The sequence below is a fragment of the Rhagoletis zephyria genome, unplaced genomic scaffold (assembly GCF_001687245.7).
Source record: "Rhagoletis zephyria isolate East Lansing unplaced genomic scaffold, Rhagoletis_zephyria_1.1 Rzeph_scaffold_06341, whole genome shotgun sequence".
Taxonomy (NCBI): domain Eukaryota; kingdom Metazoa; phylum Arthropoda; class Insecta; order Diptera; family Tephritidae; genus Rhagoletis; species Rhagoletis zephyria.
In genome coordinates this window covers 21,612-36,618 of record NW_016163424.1, presented here as the reverse complement: position 1 = coordinate 36,618, position 15,007 = coordinate 21,612, and the positions used below count along the sequence as shown (strand labels likewise).

General features: G+C 37.3%; 1 protein-coding gene across 1 annotated transcript in view; it reads right to left on the bottom strand.

The window, feature by feature from the left end:
- Positions 1-5,294: 5,294 nt before the first annotated feature.
- Positions 5,295-15,007, bottom strand: part of LOC108373081 (beta-catenin-like protein 1) — a 27,816-nt gene continuing 18,103 nt past the window's right edge. The window contains exons 4-5 of the mRNA XM_017628923.1: positions 5,552-5,747; positions 5,295-5,466 (exon numbers count right to left, since the gene is read on the bottom strand). Coding sequence (XP_017484412.1) covers positions 5,378-5,466; positions 5,552-5,747 — 285 coding nt within the window. The 3' untranslated portion in view covers positions 5,295-5,377. The remainder of the gene's footprint in view (positions 5,467-5,551; positions 5,748-15,007) is intronic.

Sequence of the window (15,007 nt, the reverse complement as noted above, 5' to 3'; positions counted from 1 at the left end):
TAAAGGTGTATGGGTAAAAGCGGTTTTTCCTTTTAGTTTCCCATGTACAGAAGTACCTAGGTATGTAAGTACATTATATACTTACAGATACCGAGTAAGCCAGTTAGCCAGGCCAGAGGGTATAAAATGACCCAGATGGTGGCGAAAGGGTCAGATGTGAAAGTTACGGTGCCATCGCGGTTATTTTCGAGTGTTTAGTGGTAAAAGTTATCAAAAGTANGGAGTGCTCGGTAAAACGAAAGTTAAAGGTGTATGGGTAAAAGCGGTTTTTCCTTTTAGTTTCCCATGTACACAAGTACCTAGGTATGTAAGTACATTATATACTTACAGATACCGATTGAGCCAGTTAGCCAGGCCAGAGGGTATAAAATGACCCAGATGGTGGCGAACGGGTCAGATGTGAAAGTTACGGTGCCATCGCGGTTATTTTCGAGTGTTTAGTGGTAAAAGTTATCAAAAGTAAAAAAAAAGGTGTTAAAATATACTAAGTTTATATATGTATATGCATCGGTGTATACTGGTTCGAATTGTGCGTTTCCTTTTTTACGGATCTGTGGCACCGGTGATCACTAAGCTGTAATATAGTGTCAAATTTGGAACGGGAGGTAAGTACCACTTATTGCTATAACTCAAATCTGCATATACATACATATGTGTACGTACGCCTGCCAGTCACCTAAGTTACGTAGGCGGCATGCAAAAGTATAACCCTNGTGGCACCGGTGATCACTAAGCTGTAATATAGTGTCAAATTTGGAACGGGAGGTAAGTACCACTTATTGCTATAACTCAAATCTGCATATACATACATATGTGTACGTACGCCTGCCAGTCACCTAAGTTACGTAAACGCTCAACCACTGCCCTAGCCAATGTACTAAGTGAGAGTGTTCTTTTTCTTCCAGGTCGCCTGCAATTTATTAATGTAAGCGAAAGGACCTCCACTCGCTTGCCACCAAAAAAAAAACAAAAAAAGCCACGGTTTTGAGAAATCTGCGCCAATCCCAACGATCTCCGTACAGGAACCGATACTCAGAGCTACAATAATATACGCAAGCACACTAGCCTCGAGTTACAGGAAGCCCATTAACACACATCCGCACGTACTAGCGACATAGGTTTACTGGCACTAAGGGAACAAAAGCCACCTACATACATACATCACATCAATTGCACAGCACACTATTCACGGATCACATCACATCACAGCAAAAGACATCAACATCAACGCCCTTCCAGTGGGAGCAGGCCTATGGCCACTGGGAAAGGGATGTTAATAGCAGAAAGAGACGAGACAACAGTAGCAGCGACGTGGGAGCATACATAAGTGGGGCGCTACGCCTACGCCACGGACCAGCAGCAGCGCCGAAAACACAGCGATCAGCTCTTTTGTTATTTTCTTAGTTATGGTCATTTGCATAGGTTTCTTGAGTTCTCTTAAATTTGTACTTAAAGTTGTAGTTACCTTTTTCACAGCTTAAATTCCGTTTTTTTTCAGTTTTATAAGTAAAAATGCATACATGTATATGCCAGGTATTTAGTTTTTAGGGAAATCTGCATTTAGCATAAAATTTTTGTAGTATCACATCTGAGTAACATGTCAGTGATCACTGATTCATATGCGTTTTGTTTGCTGTTACTCAGAATTTTAGTTTTAGCGATATCACTTTTTTTTTTTGCTTTTTCTTCAACTGCATGTTGACTTACGTATGTACATAGGTTTATGAGCGGACATATATAAGCATATACATACGCCCATACATACTCTGATGAATATTTGCATGTATGTATGTATGTACGTATGCCCGTATGTAGTTGTTTATACACAGGTACACAAGTTAGATTTTGCACACTTTTTGCAATCCCCGGTTTAGACGGCATAGCACTTTTCTTGGATTTTTTTTGGTCAGTTTATAATTATTATTAATTTTTAGTTTTTGTATGTAGTAATTTTTTTATTCCGCATTCGTGTCAAGAATTAAGTTGCCGCGCGGTACTATGACCCGCTCGATGCCCCGAACCACAAGCGAGTGAGTAGGGCAGTAGGTAAAGACCTCAGAGTGTAGGCTGAAGGAGGGAATATGTATGTATGACCATTTATAGTAAATTCTCTAAATCCACACAGGTTCTCGACAGCATGCTGGTACCATCATCGCTGGAGACCAAGGTGAGTACGATTTGATTGATTTCTCTTTTTACTATAGCGTACATACATATTTAATATTTACATAAGTATATAAATATATTCAATTGTCCGGTATATATGCATATAGGTAGGCAGATACATTCCTCTCAGGTTTTTTTTTGTGAATTATTAAAATCTAAGGCGGAGTTTAGAATTTATTGAAAATATCGAATTTAGAATTATTGAAAATATTGAGTTCGGAATTGTTGAAAATATTGAGTTTAAAACTATTAAAAAGAAACGATAGAAACCATGATAAAAATATAGTAAGGTAGAACCGCTGAGAGTTACTTTTAAAATTCTTGACGTTTCCAAACATTTTAATTTTTAAATTTACTCACAAACTCACACACACATTTTCATTTTCAATCTCAAGCAACAACAATTTCGAACAATTTCAATTTTTTATTTTCAATTTTATATGATTTTAAAATGCTGGCAAACTTCAAAAAAGAATCATGGCCGACAAAATGAGAGAACGGTTCTACCTTGCTATGTTTTTATCATGATAGAAACGAAGAAATATGGAGTGAAATTTTTGTTTATTCTGGATAGGAATTCCGCTTTATTATGGAGTGCTAAGCACAAGCTGTTGGTGTGGGTGTTGCACTTGTGCAACAGAGGGGAAGAGGGAGTGTGCAGACGGAACGACAACTGACTTAGAAATGACAGACTGTTAGATAGACGGACTAATGTCAGGCTTAGGGGGCGTTGTAAGAAGGTGAGGAGTCACGACAACGCCTAAGGCTTCGCGTGGAGTTCACGTAGAAGGAGGGTGGGATGACTCCACCTGACAGGACAGGACAGGACCATCTCTCCGTAGTGCCTTCTTTTTCTCATATTCTTATTTCTCTTTGTTATTTGTGACCATCCGCACTAGTATTTCTCAATATCACCAGGCACGATTAACTTTTTGTTTGTGTAGCGACTACCAAGGCAGGCGGAAATGACAACCTCCCCAACCGACGAGCTAGCTTGGGATGCAAGCGTGCCTGCATGCCGCCCGCCGGGTACAAACATGCAGCTACATAACAATGTAGATGAAGTCATCATCGCCACGCCAACAGTAACGGAGGGTGTCCAGGAGTTGGAGGAGTTTCTGAGCGCGGTCCGGCAGGCAAGGCTGACTTTGCGTTCATCGAAGTGTGTATTCATAGAACTACCGTTAACTTTTTGGGACATATAATTAACGAAGAGGGTATCAAACCAAGCAGCGGAAAGGTTAATAGCGCTAAGGAGTTCGCAACACCGAAGTCTGTGAGACACGTTTGCCAGTTCTTAGGACTGACCGGGTTTTTCGGGAAACTTATCAACAATTACAGCAGTATTGCGATGCCTCTAACACAGTTGCTGAAGAAAGAGCAAGATTTCCAGTGGGATGGGTTCCGAGTATATCTGTTAGGGAAACAGTTTACAGTATATACGGATTGTAACGCCGTGGTTACAACTAAAGCCTCAACACTACTACAGCCTCGCATAGCCAGATGGTGGTTGCGACCCCAGGAGTTCGATTTTGTTTGCAAACATCGAGCGGGTACGAGAGTGGCCCACGTGGACTCGCTGAGCAGAGGTCCGGTAGAAGAGGCAACCGAGCCGCATACAGTAGCAGAGAAGGTAATGCATATTAGGAACGTAACAGAGAGTTCGGATTGGATTTATATCATGCAAATGCAAGACCCGTAACTGGAGTCGCTAATCCAAATCCTAAAGGGTGACCACCAAGACGAAGATTCGGTATAGAAGCAACTGAAGGCCGACTACGCAGTGGAGAAGGGTAGACTAACGCGTAAAGCAGATGGGCAGTCCAAGTTAGTCGTTCCGCATGTGNTTCGGTATAGAAGCAACTGAAGGCCGACTACGCAGTGGAGAAGGGTAGACCAACGCGTAAAGCAGATGGGCAGTCCAAGTTAGTCGTTCCGCATGTAGCACGATGGCGGATAGTGAAAGCGTGTCATGACGACGCCGGTAATTTCGCGCTAGAGAAGACTATTCAGAAGATTAGAAAAGCGTTTTGGTTTCCACGGATCCGCCGGTAAGTTAAATCATACATTGCAGGATGTGAGGAATGCTGCCTGAATAAAGCCAGAGATGGAAAATCTGAAAGCCAGCTTCACGTCATGGAAGTCTTAGCGATTCCATTCAGAAGCTTGTACATCGATCATCTGGGCCCATTTCCCAAGAGTAAGAGACGAAATTGTTATGTGCTAGTCGTCGTATGTGGTTTCACGAAGTACTCCATACCAAGACTGAACCAGTGGTCAAAGCTTTGGAGAAGGTCATGTCCGTCTTTGGTCAACCACTCCGAATAACATCAGACAGAGGGACCGCCTTCACGTCTCAGCAGTTCCAGGCGTTCATTAACCGTTGTGGAATACAACATGTTAAGACAGCGGTGCGTACACCAAGGGCCAACAACGGCCAAGCGGAACGAGTCAACAAAACTCCTAAATTGTTTGCGATACACAGTGAAGGACGCCAAGGACTGGGATGCCGCGTTACCCATGATACAGTGGAACCTTAATTCGCTGCGACATCAGGTGACCAAGTTCAGTCCAAACGAACTGGTCTTCAGCTTTGATCCCAGAGATGTAACCCAGAATCGGATGATCCAGGCGCTCCATGATGAAGTGAACGTCAATGCAGATTCCGAGAGTAATTGGGAAGAAGCCGCTAAAAATATTTTGACAGAGAAACAGAAGTGAAAGCAAAGATACGACAATAAACATCGGAAGCCACTCAACTATCAGGTGGGAAATTTGTTCGTCATCGATCATGTGCCAGCAGCAACCGGTGACTCCAGCAAACTAGATCCAGCTTTCAATGGTCCGTATGTGGTCACAAAGGTGCTGGACTACGACCGTTATATAGTAGAGGATTCGCCAGATGCCACCGTTTCCAGGCGGCGTTATAATGGTGTTATGAGCAGCGATCACATGAAACCATGGTGCACGTTAGCGCCAGGGTTAGATGTCGAGGATGGCATCGATGCAGATGGTGACGAATCGCCCTGGAACGATGTCAGGACCTGCGAGAGGGAGTAACGTGTGAACTGCCGCCGAGTGAGGGCTCATAGTTTTCATCAGTCATATTAACACTTAAACTACATTGGTCTAATTTCATGGTAAATGTAACATCAACTTTAATTTGATTATTTTAAATAATACACAAGTCATCCGTGACACATAATTTAATTTAAAATCTGTCAATCAAAGAAACAATATGAGATTGCTCCTGTTCTTTCCAATCGGCATCACCATCATCACCCAGATTTCCAGCGTATTCTGTAATTAAAGTTGAAATTTCGTATATATAATATGCATATGATTCATGCATTCATACATATGTATACAGAAAATCCGTACAAACCTCGCATCACGTTCCTAATGGTTTTCATCGAAGCACCACGTAAATTTAAAATCTGCACGACACGTTGCTTTACGGTATCCGCAGTGGCTGATACTTCTAAAATTATATAGTCGATTCGCTGAAGAGTAAAAAGGCCGCCAGTTAGTCGCTTGATGTAATTATTTTCCGCTTCCTCGTCTTCATCGATTTCAGTATTCTAAACGAAAGTTAAATCATAACAAATAAATACAACAAAACATATACATATACTCATAAAATAAAACATGAACTTTAAAATATTCCAATGGAATATAAAAGGATTTCTTAACATCAATGAAATGAACCTCTTAATAGAAGAAAAAATCTACCCTTCATTTCACTGCAAGAAACACATTGCAAACACAACTTTAACCCATTTTCTCCAAGCGGATACTTAAGTTATTTTCAAAACTCAACAATAACAACAGCCAAACAAGGAATAGGGTAAGCACCCTTTAAGTTAAAGCTAATATTTCCCACAAAATAATTTCATTAAACACCTACCTACAAATAATAGCGATTGAAGTCAACCTTAATATAAAATTTACGATAACACCGTGTGACAAAAACTAAAAAAAAATTCAAAACACATGAAAGAATCGATATACTCACGAAACTATGGCTCAAATATAGTAAAACTGCGTTTTTAATTTTTCACTCTGACGTCAGGATTTTTATTCAAAGGACTTTTAAATTTTAAAGATATTCAGCCCAATTCTGCATACTCCCGGGGAGTTTGTTCTCCTGGAGCTACTCCCAGGGAGTAGCATTTTCCCCGAAAATTTGGGAGGAGGAAATTCGAACTTCGAAAAAGCTGTATGACACATTTTTGACAGCTCAACTCCGCTATTTAATCAGCCCTATTCTGCATTTCGACTCGAATCGAAACTTTCTCCTTTTGGCAACTTTGGTATTCTACGTTCCGTTTTGTTTCGATCAATCTTCGAAATTTACGATTACACCTATTCTATGTACATTTCGATCGTAGTTCCGTTTTTCTACGTTGCAAATTTGTTGACGGAGAACGCTTCGATTGTTATTTTCGCGAGCTTAAATAGTAAAATTTTATAAAAAAAATAAGTTAAATATACTTTGCATGATTGTAAAAGTCATCATAAATGAATTTTCTCGATATCTGTGTTTTGCGAGCAGCAATACGGGCAATACGAAAACTTTGCTCAAATAATGGCAACCGAAAGTGAGTTTTTGTTTTCATTATCTCTAAATAAGACTGTGAAATGGTCGTTACCGGTGGGTTTCTTCAAAATTCCAAATGGTGGTTCCAAGTCTCAAACAAGTTCAATAATTTTTTTATCGCCATATTGGATTCGCCATTCTAAGTTTTGACAATCTGACATCAGATTCGTAATCAGCAACCCCAGAAAGTCACCGGTAACGAGTTTCAGCCCTTGACAATGCTTAAAACGTAAAGTATCAACGTTTTAATTTTATTAATTTTTTAAGAATTTGATCGCTATATTGGATCCGCCATTTAGAATTTGGGAAACCTGACATCTGATTCGTAATCAGTGCTGAGTTTCGATTAAATCCAATTTTTTTTTAACTGATCGCCCTTTTACATCCGCCATTTTGAATTTTGAAAAACGGACTAGATTCCTGATTAGCAACCCCTGAAACCCCCTGGTAACAAGTTCCAACCCATGATAATGCCTAAGTCGTTCAGTATCAACTTTTTAATTTTAATAGTATTTTCGAAAGTATATTTATTGGGCCCATTCTACCTGTCCAAGACAGGTATGTAATTAAGGGAATGTTCCCCAATAATACCAGAGTAATACCATGTAAAAACCACATTTTTAGCTGCATTTTAACATGTCACGAAAATGAAAAAATTAAGAACATCGGCGTTTTTATAAAAAACCTACCAGAACGACCTCTAAAAAAACTGTTTTGTCAAAATAAAACAAAAACGTATCTCTTTTTTACCACAAATAACAATAACTTGAGGTAGGGTTTATGAATTCCATAAAAAAAAATTTTATATACATACATACATAAAATTTGGAGTTACATAAAAACGTTTTTTATTATTCTACTCGTTTTTACTAACTTTTTAAAAAGAGGCGCGTATGTTATGGAAGGATAAGCTTTGTTCTTCCCTCCTCCTGATGGCTTTCAAAATCGGTTTCATTTGCGTTCAAATCTTCGACTCTAGTAAATGCAAAGTTGTGGAGTACTCAAATAACGTTTATAATTTCACTGGCATTGAGCGGTGAGTAATGCAGTTCAACATGAATTTCTTATGATTGTTCACTCATATGAAAAGGATCAATCATGTCCCTAAATGTCCGCCCTTCAACTTTCGCATCAGCAATCTAGGACTCGTTCTGCTCTTCAAGTCATGGCTATGGATTTCATTCTTATAATATACACCCCTATTGGAAGTATCGACTAGTACTAGAAAATACCATGTTCTGGCCGACATCGAAAACATGTTTTCGTTGCTAAAACTGGTTTTCAGCCTAAAACGTGTGTGTTTCGTCCATGTTAAATCTGTCAAACGAAAACCAGTTTTCGCTGAAAACTACTTGAAAACTCACGTGCCACTCATTCCAATCAGGGCTACACTAGTTTTTTTCTATTATACATCGAAGTGGAAGTAATATTTTATTATCTTTAATACGCCATTTCGGATTTATTGTTAATTGACTGGCCAAAGTAAAATAAGAATGAAAGTAAGAGGTGGCTAATGAAAACAAAATGAGGGAAAAGCACTTTGGTTTTGTTTTTGTGTAGCAAAAGTGTAATCAGAGGATGTAAGAAATGTCAATGAAAACACTAACAGCCGGTGTGAACAGCCTTCAGCCCACAATCCCAAAACGACGATGGTATGTCGATTATAGACTATCCGTGGTGTTTTCAAAGTCAATTTCTCGTACAATAAGTGAGTGAGAATAGTTTATAGTCGCTCAACCTTCTGCACACACGCTTATTGAACGAGAAATCGACATTCACAATACCATAGAAAAGCGATAATCGAATAAGAGTCGTTTATCTACTACTAGTCGACCCTCGCAATAGGGGTGTATTATAGTGGTTCATAAAAACACTCTTTTTGGAAATTCATAAACGCTACATCAGAATATTGTTATTTGTGATAAAAAAGAGACCCGTATTTTTTTATTTTGAAAAACAGAAAAAGTTTTCTTAGAGGTCGCGCTGGTCGGTTTTTTATAAAAACGCTGATGTTCTCAATTTTTATATTTTCTTGACATGTTAACATGCAGCTAAAAATGAATTTCGAAAAACTGACTTCAATTCGTAATTAGCAACTCCAGAAACCCCCTGGCAACAAGTTCCAACCCATGACAATGCGTAAATCGTTCAGTATCAACGTTTTAATTTTACTAGTCTCTTTTCCAGAGCATATTTTCGGGCACTAGCCCCGTTCTAACTGCTAAAGACAGGTATATAATTAAGGGAAGGTTCCCTAATAATACCAGAGTAATTATATGTAAAAAACAAATTTTTAGCTGCTTTTTAACATGTCAAGAAAAGAAAAAAATTGAGAACATCAGCGTTTTTATAAAAACCCGACAAGCGCGACCTCTAAGAAAACTTTTTTTTTTAAAATAAAAAAACACGTTTCCCTTTTTAACAGACTTCCAAAAAAGGAGGGGGTTTTCAGTTCGTCGGAATCTTTTTTTTTTTTTTTTTGTATGTTACGGCATAACTTTGGACCACGCCAACCGATTTCGATAATTCTCTTTGCATCGGAAAGGTAGTGTCTCAGAGGTGGTCCCATACTAATCTGATTAAGATCCGATCATGAGCGGATCATGAGATATATACATATATATATTTTTTTTATATGGGAGTTGAAGGCGGTTTTTTTTTGCTAAAAATTACTTGTTTTATCACAAATAACAATAATTTGAGGCAGCGTTTATGAATTTCCAAAAAAACACTTTTTTGAACCACTTTAGGGTGTATGTTTCCAGTAAAATTAAGAACGAAATTTTGTTTTTAAATTACAATGATGTTCGATATATTTAGTTATTTTGAAATATTAACACATTTTAACTTCACAATATATGTATAGTTTGGTGGAAAATACTTCTTTTGTTTTGTTTGATTTCGAAGATGTTTTCACTCTTCCTCTGAAAACCGGGACTTAATCGGTACAAGTATGAAAAATCGGGACATTTATACGTCACGACTTTTAAAAAATATTCCGCGGGACAATTTTCTCACAATCGGTACTGTCCCGTCAAAATCGGTACGAATGGTCGCCGTAATTATATGGGACTTTTATTTTTTTTCGTCTCGCGGGACGTTTATTTCAAGACGGAAATGATTTTTGTCTTCTTGCAATAATTATATGGGATTTTTATATTTTTTGTCTCTCGGGACGTTTATTTCAAGACGAAAATGAAGTTCGCCTTCGCATAATAATTATACGGGATTTTTATTTTTTTATTCGTCTCTCAGGACGTTTATTTCACGAATATGATTTACGTCTTCTCATAATAATTATATGGGACTTTTATTTTAATTTTCGTCTCTCGGGACATTTATTTCAAGACGGAAATGATTTTTTTCTTCTAATAACTATATGGGACTTTTATTGAAGTGAGACTTCTTAATTCAGTTCGGAGATTTGACGCGTTATATATTTAACGCCACGATTGTTCATGTAATCAAATCTGTATCGTTCTTTCGATTTTCCAAAATGGTGTGTCAAATTAAAAGGCTTTGCTTTTACGTGGTTTTAGTTTATTGAAATGGGTTGCCAGATGTTAGCAAACCAAATTGCAATAATCGAGCCCGGAGATATTTGCGTTTAATTTCGTGAAAATGGCAGTACATGTACCGATTTTGTCAAGAGAAAACGTGGGCCGTAAATCATTGTCGTCTTGAAAAAAACCGTTACGAGAGACGAGAAAAATAAAAGTCGGATATAATTATTATGAAAAGACGTAAATCATTTCAGTCTTAAAATAAACGACTCACGAGACGAAAAAAATAAAATTCCTACATAATTATTATGAGAAGACGTAAATCATTACCGTCTTGAAATAAACGTCCCGCAAGATGAAAAAAATTGAAGTCCCACATAATTATTATGAGAAGACATAAATAATATCCGTCTTGAAATAAACGTCCCAAGAGACAAGAAAAATAAAAATCCTATATAATTATTATGAAAAGACGTAAATGATTTCCATCTGAAAATAGTCGTCCCACGAGACAAAAAAAAGATATTTCTCGTAAATATTTATTATACAAAGACAAACAAAAATTCTCTTAAAGCAGGCGACGTTTTTTAACTCAGATATTAGGATTATTATTTTGGGTCTCTGAAATTTTGGTAGGAAAAAAGAATTGTCCGTGGCAACACTGCTCGCGATGTAATTCCGATTGGCATGTTTGCTCTTAGGGCCGGTTGCTCAAAGCCCGGTTGAAACTAATCCCCGGTTAAACATTGTTATCGACGTTACCGACACCGTGTTATATGCATGCAGTCGAGGACGTCGATAACGATGTTAACCGGAGATTAGTGCCAACCAGGCTTTGAGCAACCGGCACTTAGGGCCGTTTGCACCATGTCTAGTTAATTCTAACTCCCAGTTAAACATCTTTATCGACGTTATCGACACCCATCATATAACATGTGATCGATAAAGCAGTTAACGTGCTTAACTGAAGGATGTACCTCCAGTTAGCGTTAACTAGACATGGTGCAAACGGCCCTTAGAGCCCAACTGCGAAGCATATAACACAGAATATGTGACGTCGATAACGATGTTTAACTGGAGGTTAGTGTTAACTAGGGATGCATAAAAAACATCGATGTTTGCTATTCGATGCATCGAAAAACGATGTTTTGGACTTTCCGATTTACATCGATATATCGATGTAGTTTTATCGACGATCGACTTTTACACCGTATTATTTTGTATGCTTCCAACCTCTTCGCTCTAGTAACTGTTCTAAATGTGGATTTTTAACCGACTTTCCAAAAAGGATAAGGTTATCATTTCGTGGGAACATTTTATTTCTATTTTTTTTTATGTATGTTCCCACATAACATTGGACCACGTTAACCGATTTCTATAATTCTTTTTTTAAAGGAAAGCTGTTACCGCACAGGTGGTACCATACTTATCTGGTTTAAAACCGATTTTCGGATCATGAAGAAATTAACGATAACACAGGGCAAAACTGATTTTGTTTCCTAAAATGTTAAAGCTGTTTTTGATAGACTTTTTCGTGCTGATTACGAATCTCTAAGTATAAAGTTTCCATCAGCTTTAGATTTTGAGAAAATCGTGGTAAAAGTATCAACAATTTTTTGGATTTTTTTTTGCAATATTTGAGAAGCTCCAGCAAAAAAACAAAAGGTGATAGAACCTTCCACTTGGGCCTAAATTAAAGCTAGAACTCTCGACTAGTATCTCTGAAAATACCTTTCGTGCACTTTGACTTGATGGTCACTTATAGTCATTAAATTAATTTTAATTAATATGGTATTGACACTCTCAAAACCCTTTTGAAATTTGGACAGATTTTAAACGGCAATTTCGAAAATTTTTAACATAACTTATTAACATAGTGAAATAATATAAAGTGTGACAGCAAAGTGTGATGCTTATTTCAAAGAAAAATTTGAGTATGTAAATTGAGTTTTTTACTGCAACGTTACATATGTGTGCTTTTGCACAGGCGGCAATGAGAATCAAAAAACTTCGTAATTTCTCACTCAAGAGGATTTACATGAAAGTCAAATGAAAGAAAAAATTATGATAATAAATTGCTAAACAAGTGTACGAAAATAGTAACAAACTTTATATTATTTCATTATGCTTATAAACATTTAACAACTGTCGCCACTTCCGTACCTTCCGAAAACTTTTTTCGAAGGTTTTTAACTTATTAAATCACTAAATACATTTTTTGTTGTTTGATTGTCTTTTTGCATATTTTTAATTAAAAGAAACATTCGATGCATCGAAAATATCGATGTTTTTATACGATACATCGATGCTATATTTCGATGCATCAAATCGAAAAAAACATCGATCTTTTTTTTGACTTGCATCCCTAGTGTTAACCAGAGATGGCGAAAAGAACCCTTAGGACCGGTTGTTCAATGTCACTAATCTCCGGTCAAACATCGTTATCGACGTTACTGACTCCTTGCATATAACACTCTGTCCGTAATACCATGTTCTGACCGACAACGAAAACACTTTGAAAACGAGTTTTGGGATTGTGGGCTGAAGGCTGTCCACACCGGCTGTTAGTGTTTTCGTTGACTTTTTATGCTTGAACCTAGTACTGCATACCACCATGTTTCCGGCCCCGGCGACCTCAGTCCGTTGCTGGACGTTTCGTCGTGGAGGCTAAATTTTCCAACGGTGGTTCCAGAGATCCCTTCCTTGCCCACCCTGGAATTGAAGTCGCCAAGCACGAATTTGATATCGTGGCGTTTTTGCACTTAACTCCTTTCTGCGTAGGCGGCCTTCGGCCGCGCTTAGGGGTTATAACCCTTACTAAGTAGAATTCTCCTTCTGTGTTGCCGGGGAAGAGGGGTAGGCACCTCTTTTGTTATCAAGGGTATATAAAATGTCCCGGCAAATGAATATTCAACCTTTTTCCAACGAAAAAACGCAACTGAAAATTGTGACTTTTGGTAATTTTTCTAAGGGGTCCCTAGGGAACCATAGGGGCCCTAGGTGGTCGGGAGTAACATTTTTGTCAATGGCGGTTCATGCCCTCTCCAAAAAGGTCGGAAAAGGTGCCACGTCCACTCCCCTATCGATCTCCATCTCTTTAAAAACCACCCCTATTGGAAAGCCAACCCATATAGTTATTTATTTTTTTATAAGCTTTTATTTAACTTGGTCATCCCGCGGAAATCGCGCAAATTTCCAATCGATTTTAAACTAACTTCCCGACAAGTTGGAGACTTGAAATTTTCAGCATAGTTCCAATCACGATGACAATGCAATTCAAAATATAAATGCATAATTGGCCAGGTATGTATATGTATGTATGCAGATATTTAAATGCCGGTTTGCTATTCGCGCGACGAAGTAAATTAGTACAAATTGTTAGTAATTTTCATTAGAGTTTGAATATCTCCTTTCACTAAATGGCTTTTAGTAAATTTAACGAGACCTTAACTTATTTTATTTTATTCACTTTAGTGCAGTTTTGACAAAATTTTCTTGCTAAAAAATCTTTTGCTGCACTATTTTATTTTATTCCTTTGATTGTACATGTTAAATAAAAGCTTGTTTTTAAAAAAATCTTTTTTACATTATTTTATTCACATTTATTGTTGCTTTGAAAAATATTTCTAAGATATCTTTGTTTGTTTGTACCTAATTAATGGTAATTTGTAACAATAAATTGCAAAAAAAATTAAACAAAAAATTTTACTGCTTTCTTATGTCATGTACTGCTTTTGCTTTATCGAAAATATAAATGTACTCCTTTCTCCGTTTTAAAATCTGGCAACCCTATTGGGTTGACTTGGTTAATCTTTAGATTTTCTATGTTATACCAAAACCCAGAATACCATGCGTACCCGGAAAGTAAATATTTTAGCGTTTCAATTGCATAAGTGTAGAGCTAAGTGTCGGCAAAAAAACTTTCAAACTTGATATCCCAAAATGTTCATTTTTACACATTCATGTTTATGGCATACGGGCGACGATATGTATACTCCCATACTAATAATTAAAACATATTTTGTTCTAGTGAGCTCCTGGTAATTGACACAGGTATGAAATTTTTACACAACCTAGAAGAAAATCTAGCGGTCATTTCAACATTGGCTTCGGGTAAAAATGTTTAAGTAATTGAAATGTTTGATAATGAATAGTAGAAGAGATGGTCTTTCGACTCGATAACTTGGANAGCGGTCATTTCAACATTGGCTTCGGGTAAAAATGTTTAAGTAATTGAAATGTTTGATAATGAATGGTAGAAGAGATAGTCTTTCGACTCGATAACTTGGACACTCTCCAGCATAAGGCAGCCGTCGTTAACCCATGTATTCTACCTTCGTAGTGAAAACCAGCCCATTCTTGAAGAAAATTTTTATAAAAGAGAGCTTATGTTTTCAATACAGAATGGGCTTCACCACATTTGCTTCTCGTCTTCTACATTTACATTTAATATTCAAAGTAAAGTTATTTATAAATACATGTACGCGTCAAACAATAACAATAACCTTTATTTATGTATATCCGATCAGTTTGTATTTTGTGAAAATTTTTTAGTTTGTGATAGGCTTGTCTGATCTGTTCTTTTAGTGTAAATAAAACGACGTTATTTCACTTACGGCCCAACGTTTCGCTAATCTTCTTAGCATCTTCAGGGGCGTGTTTATTTTATTATCTGTTACAAAAATATAAATACATACATATATATATGATAGTAAGTAAAGGAACAAATACACATACA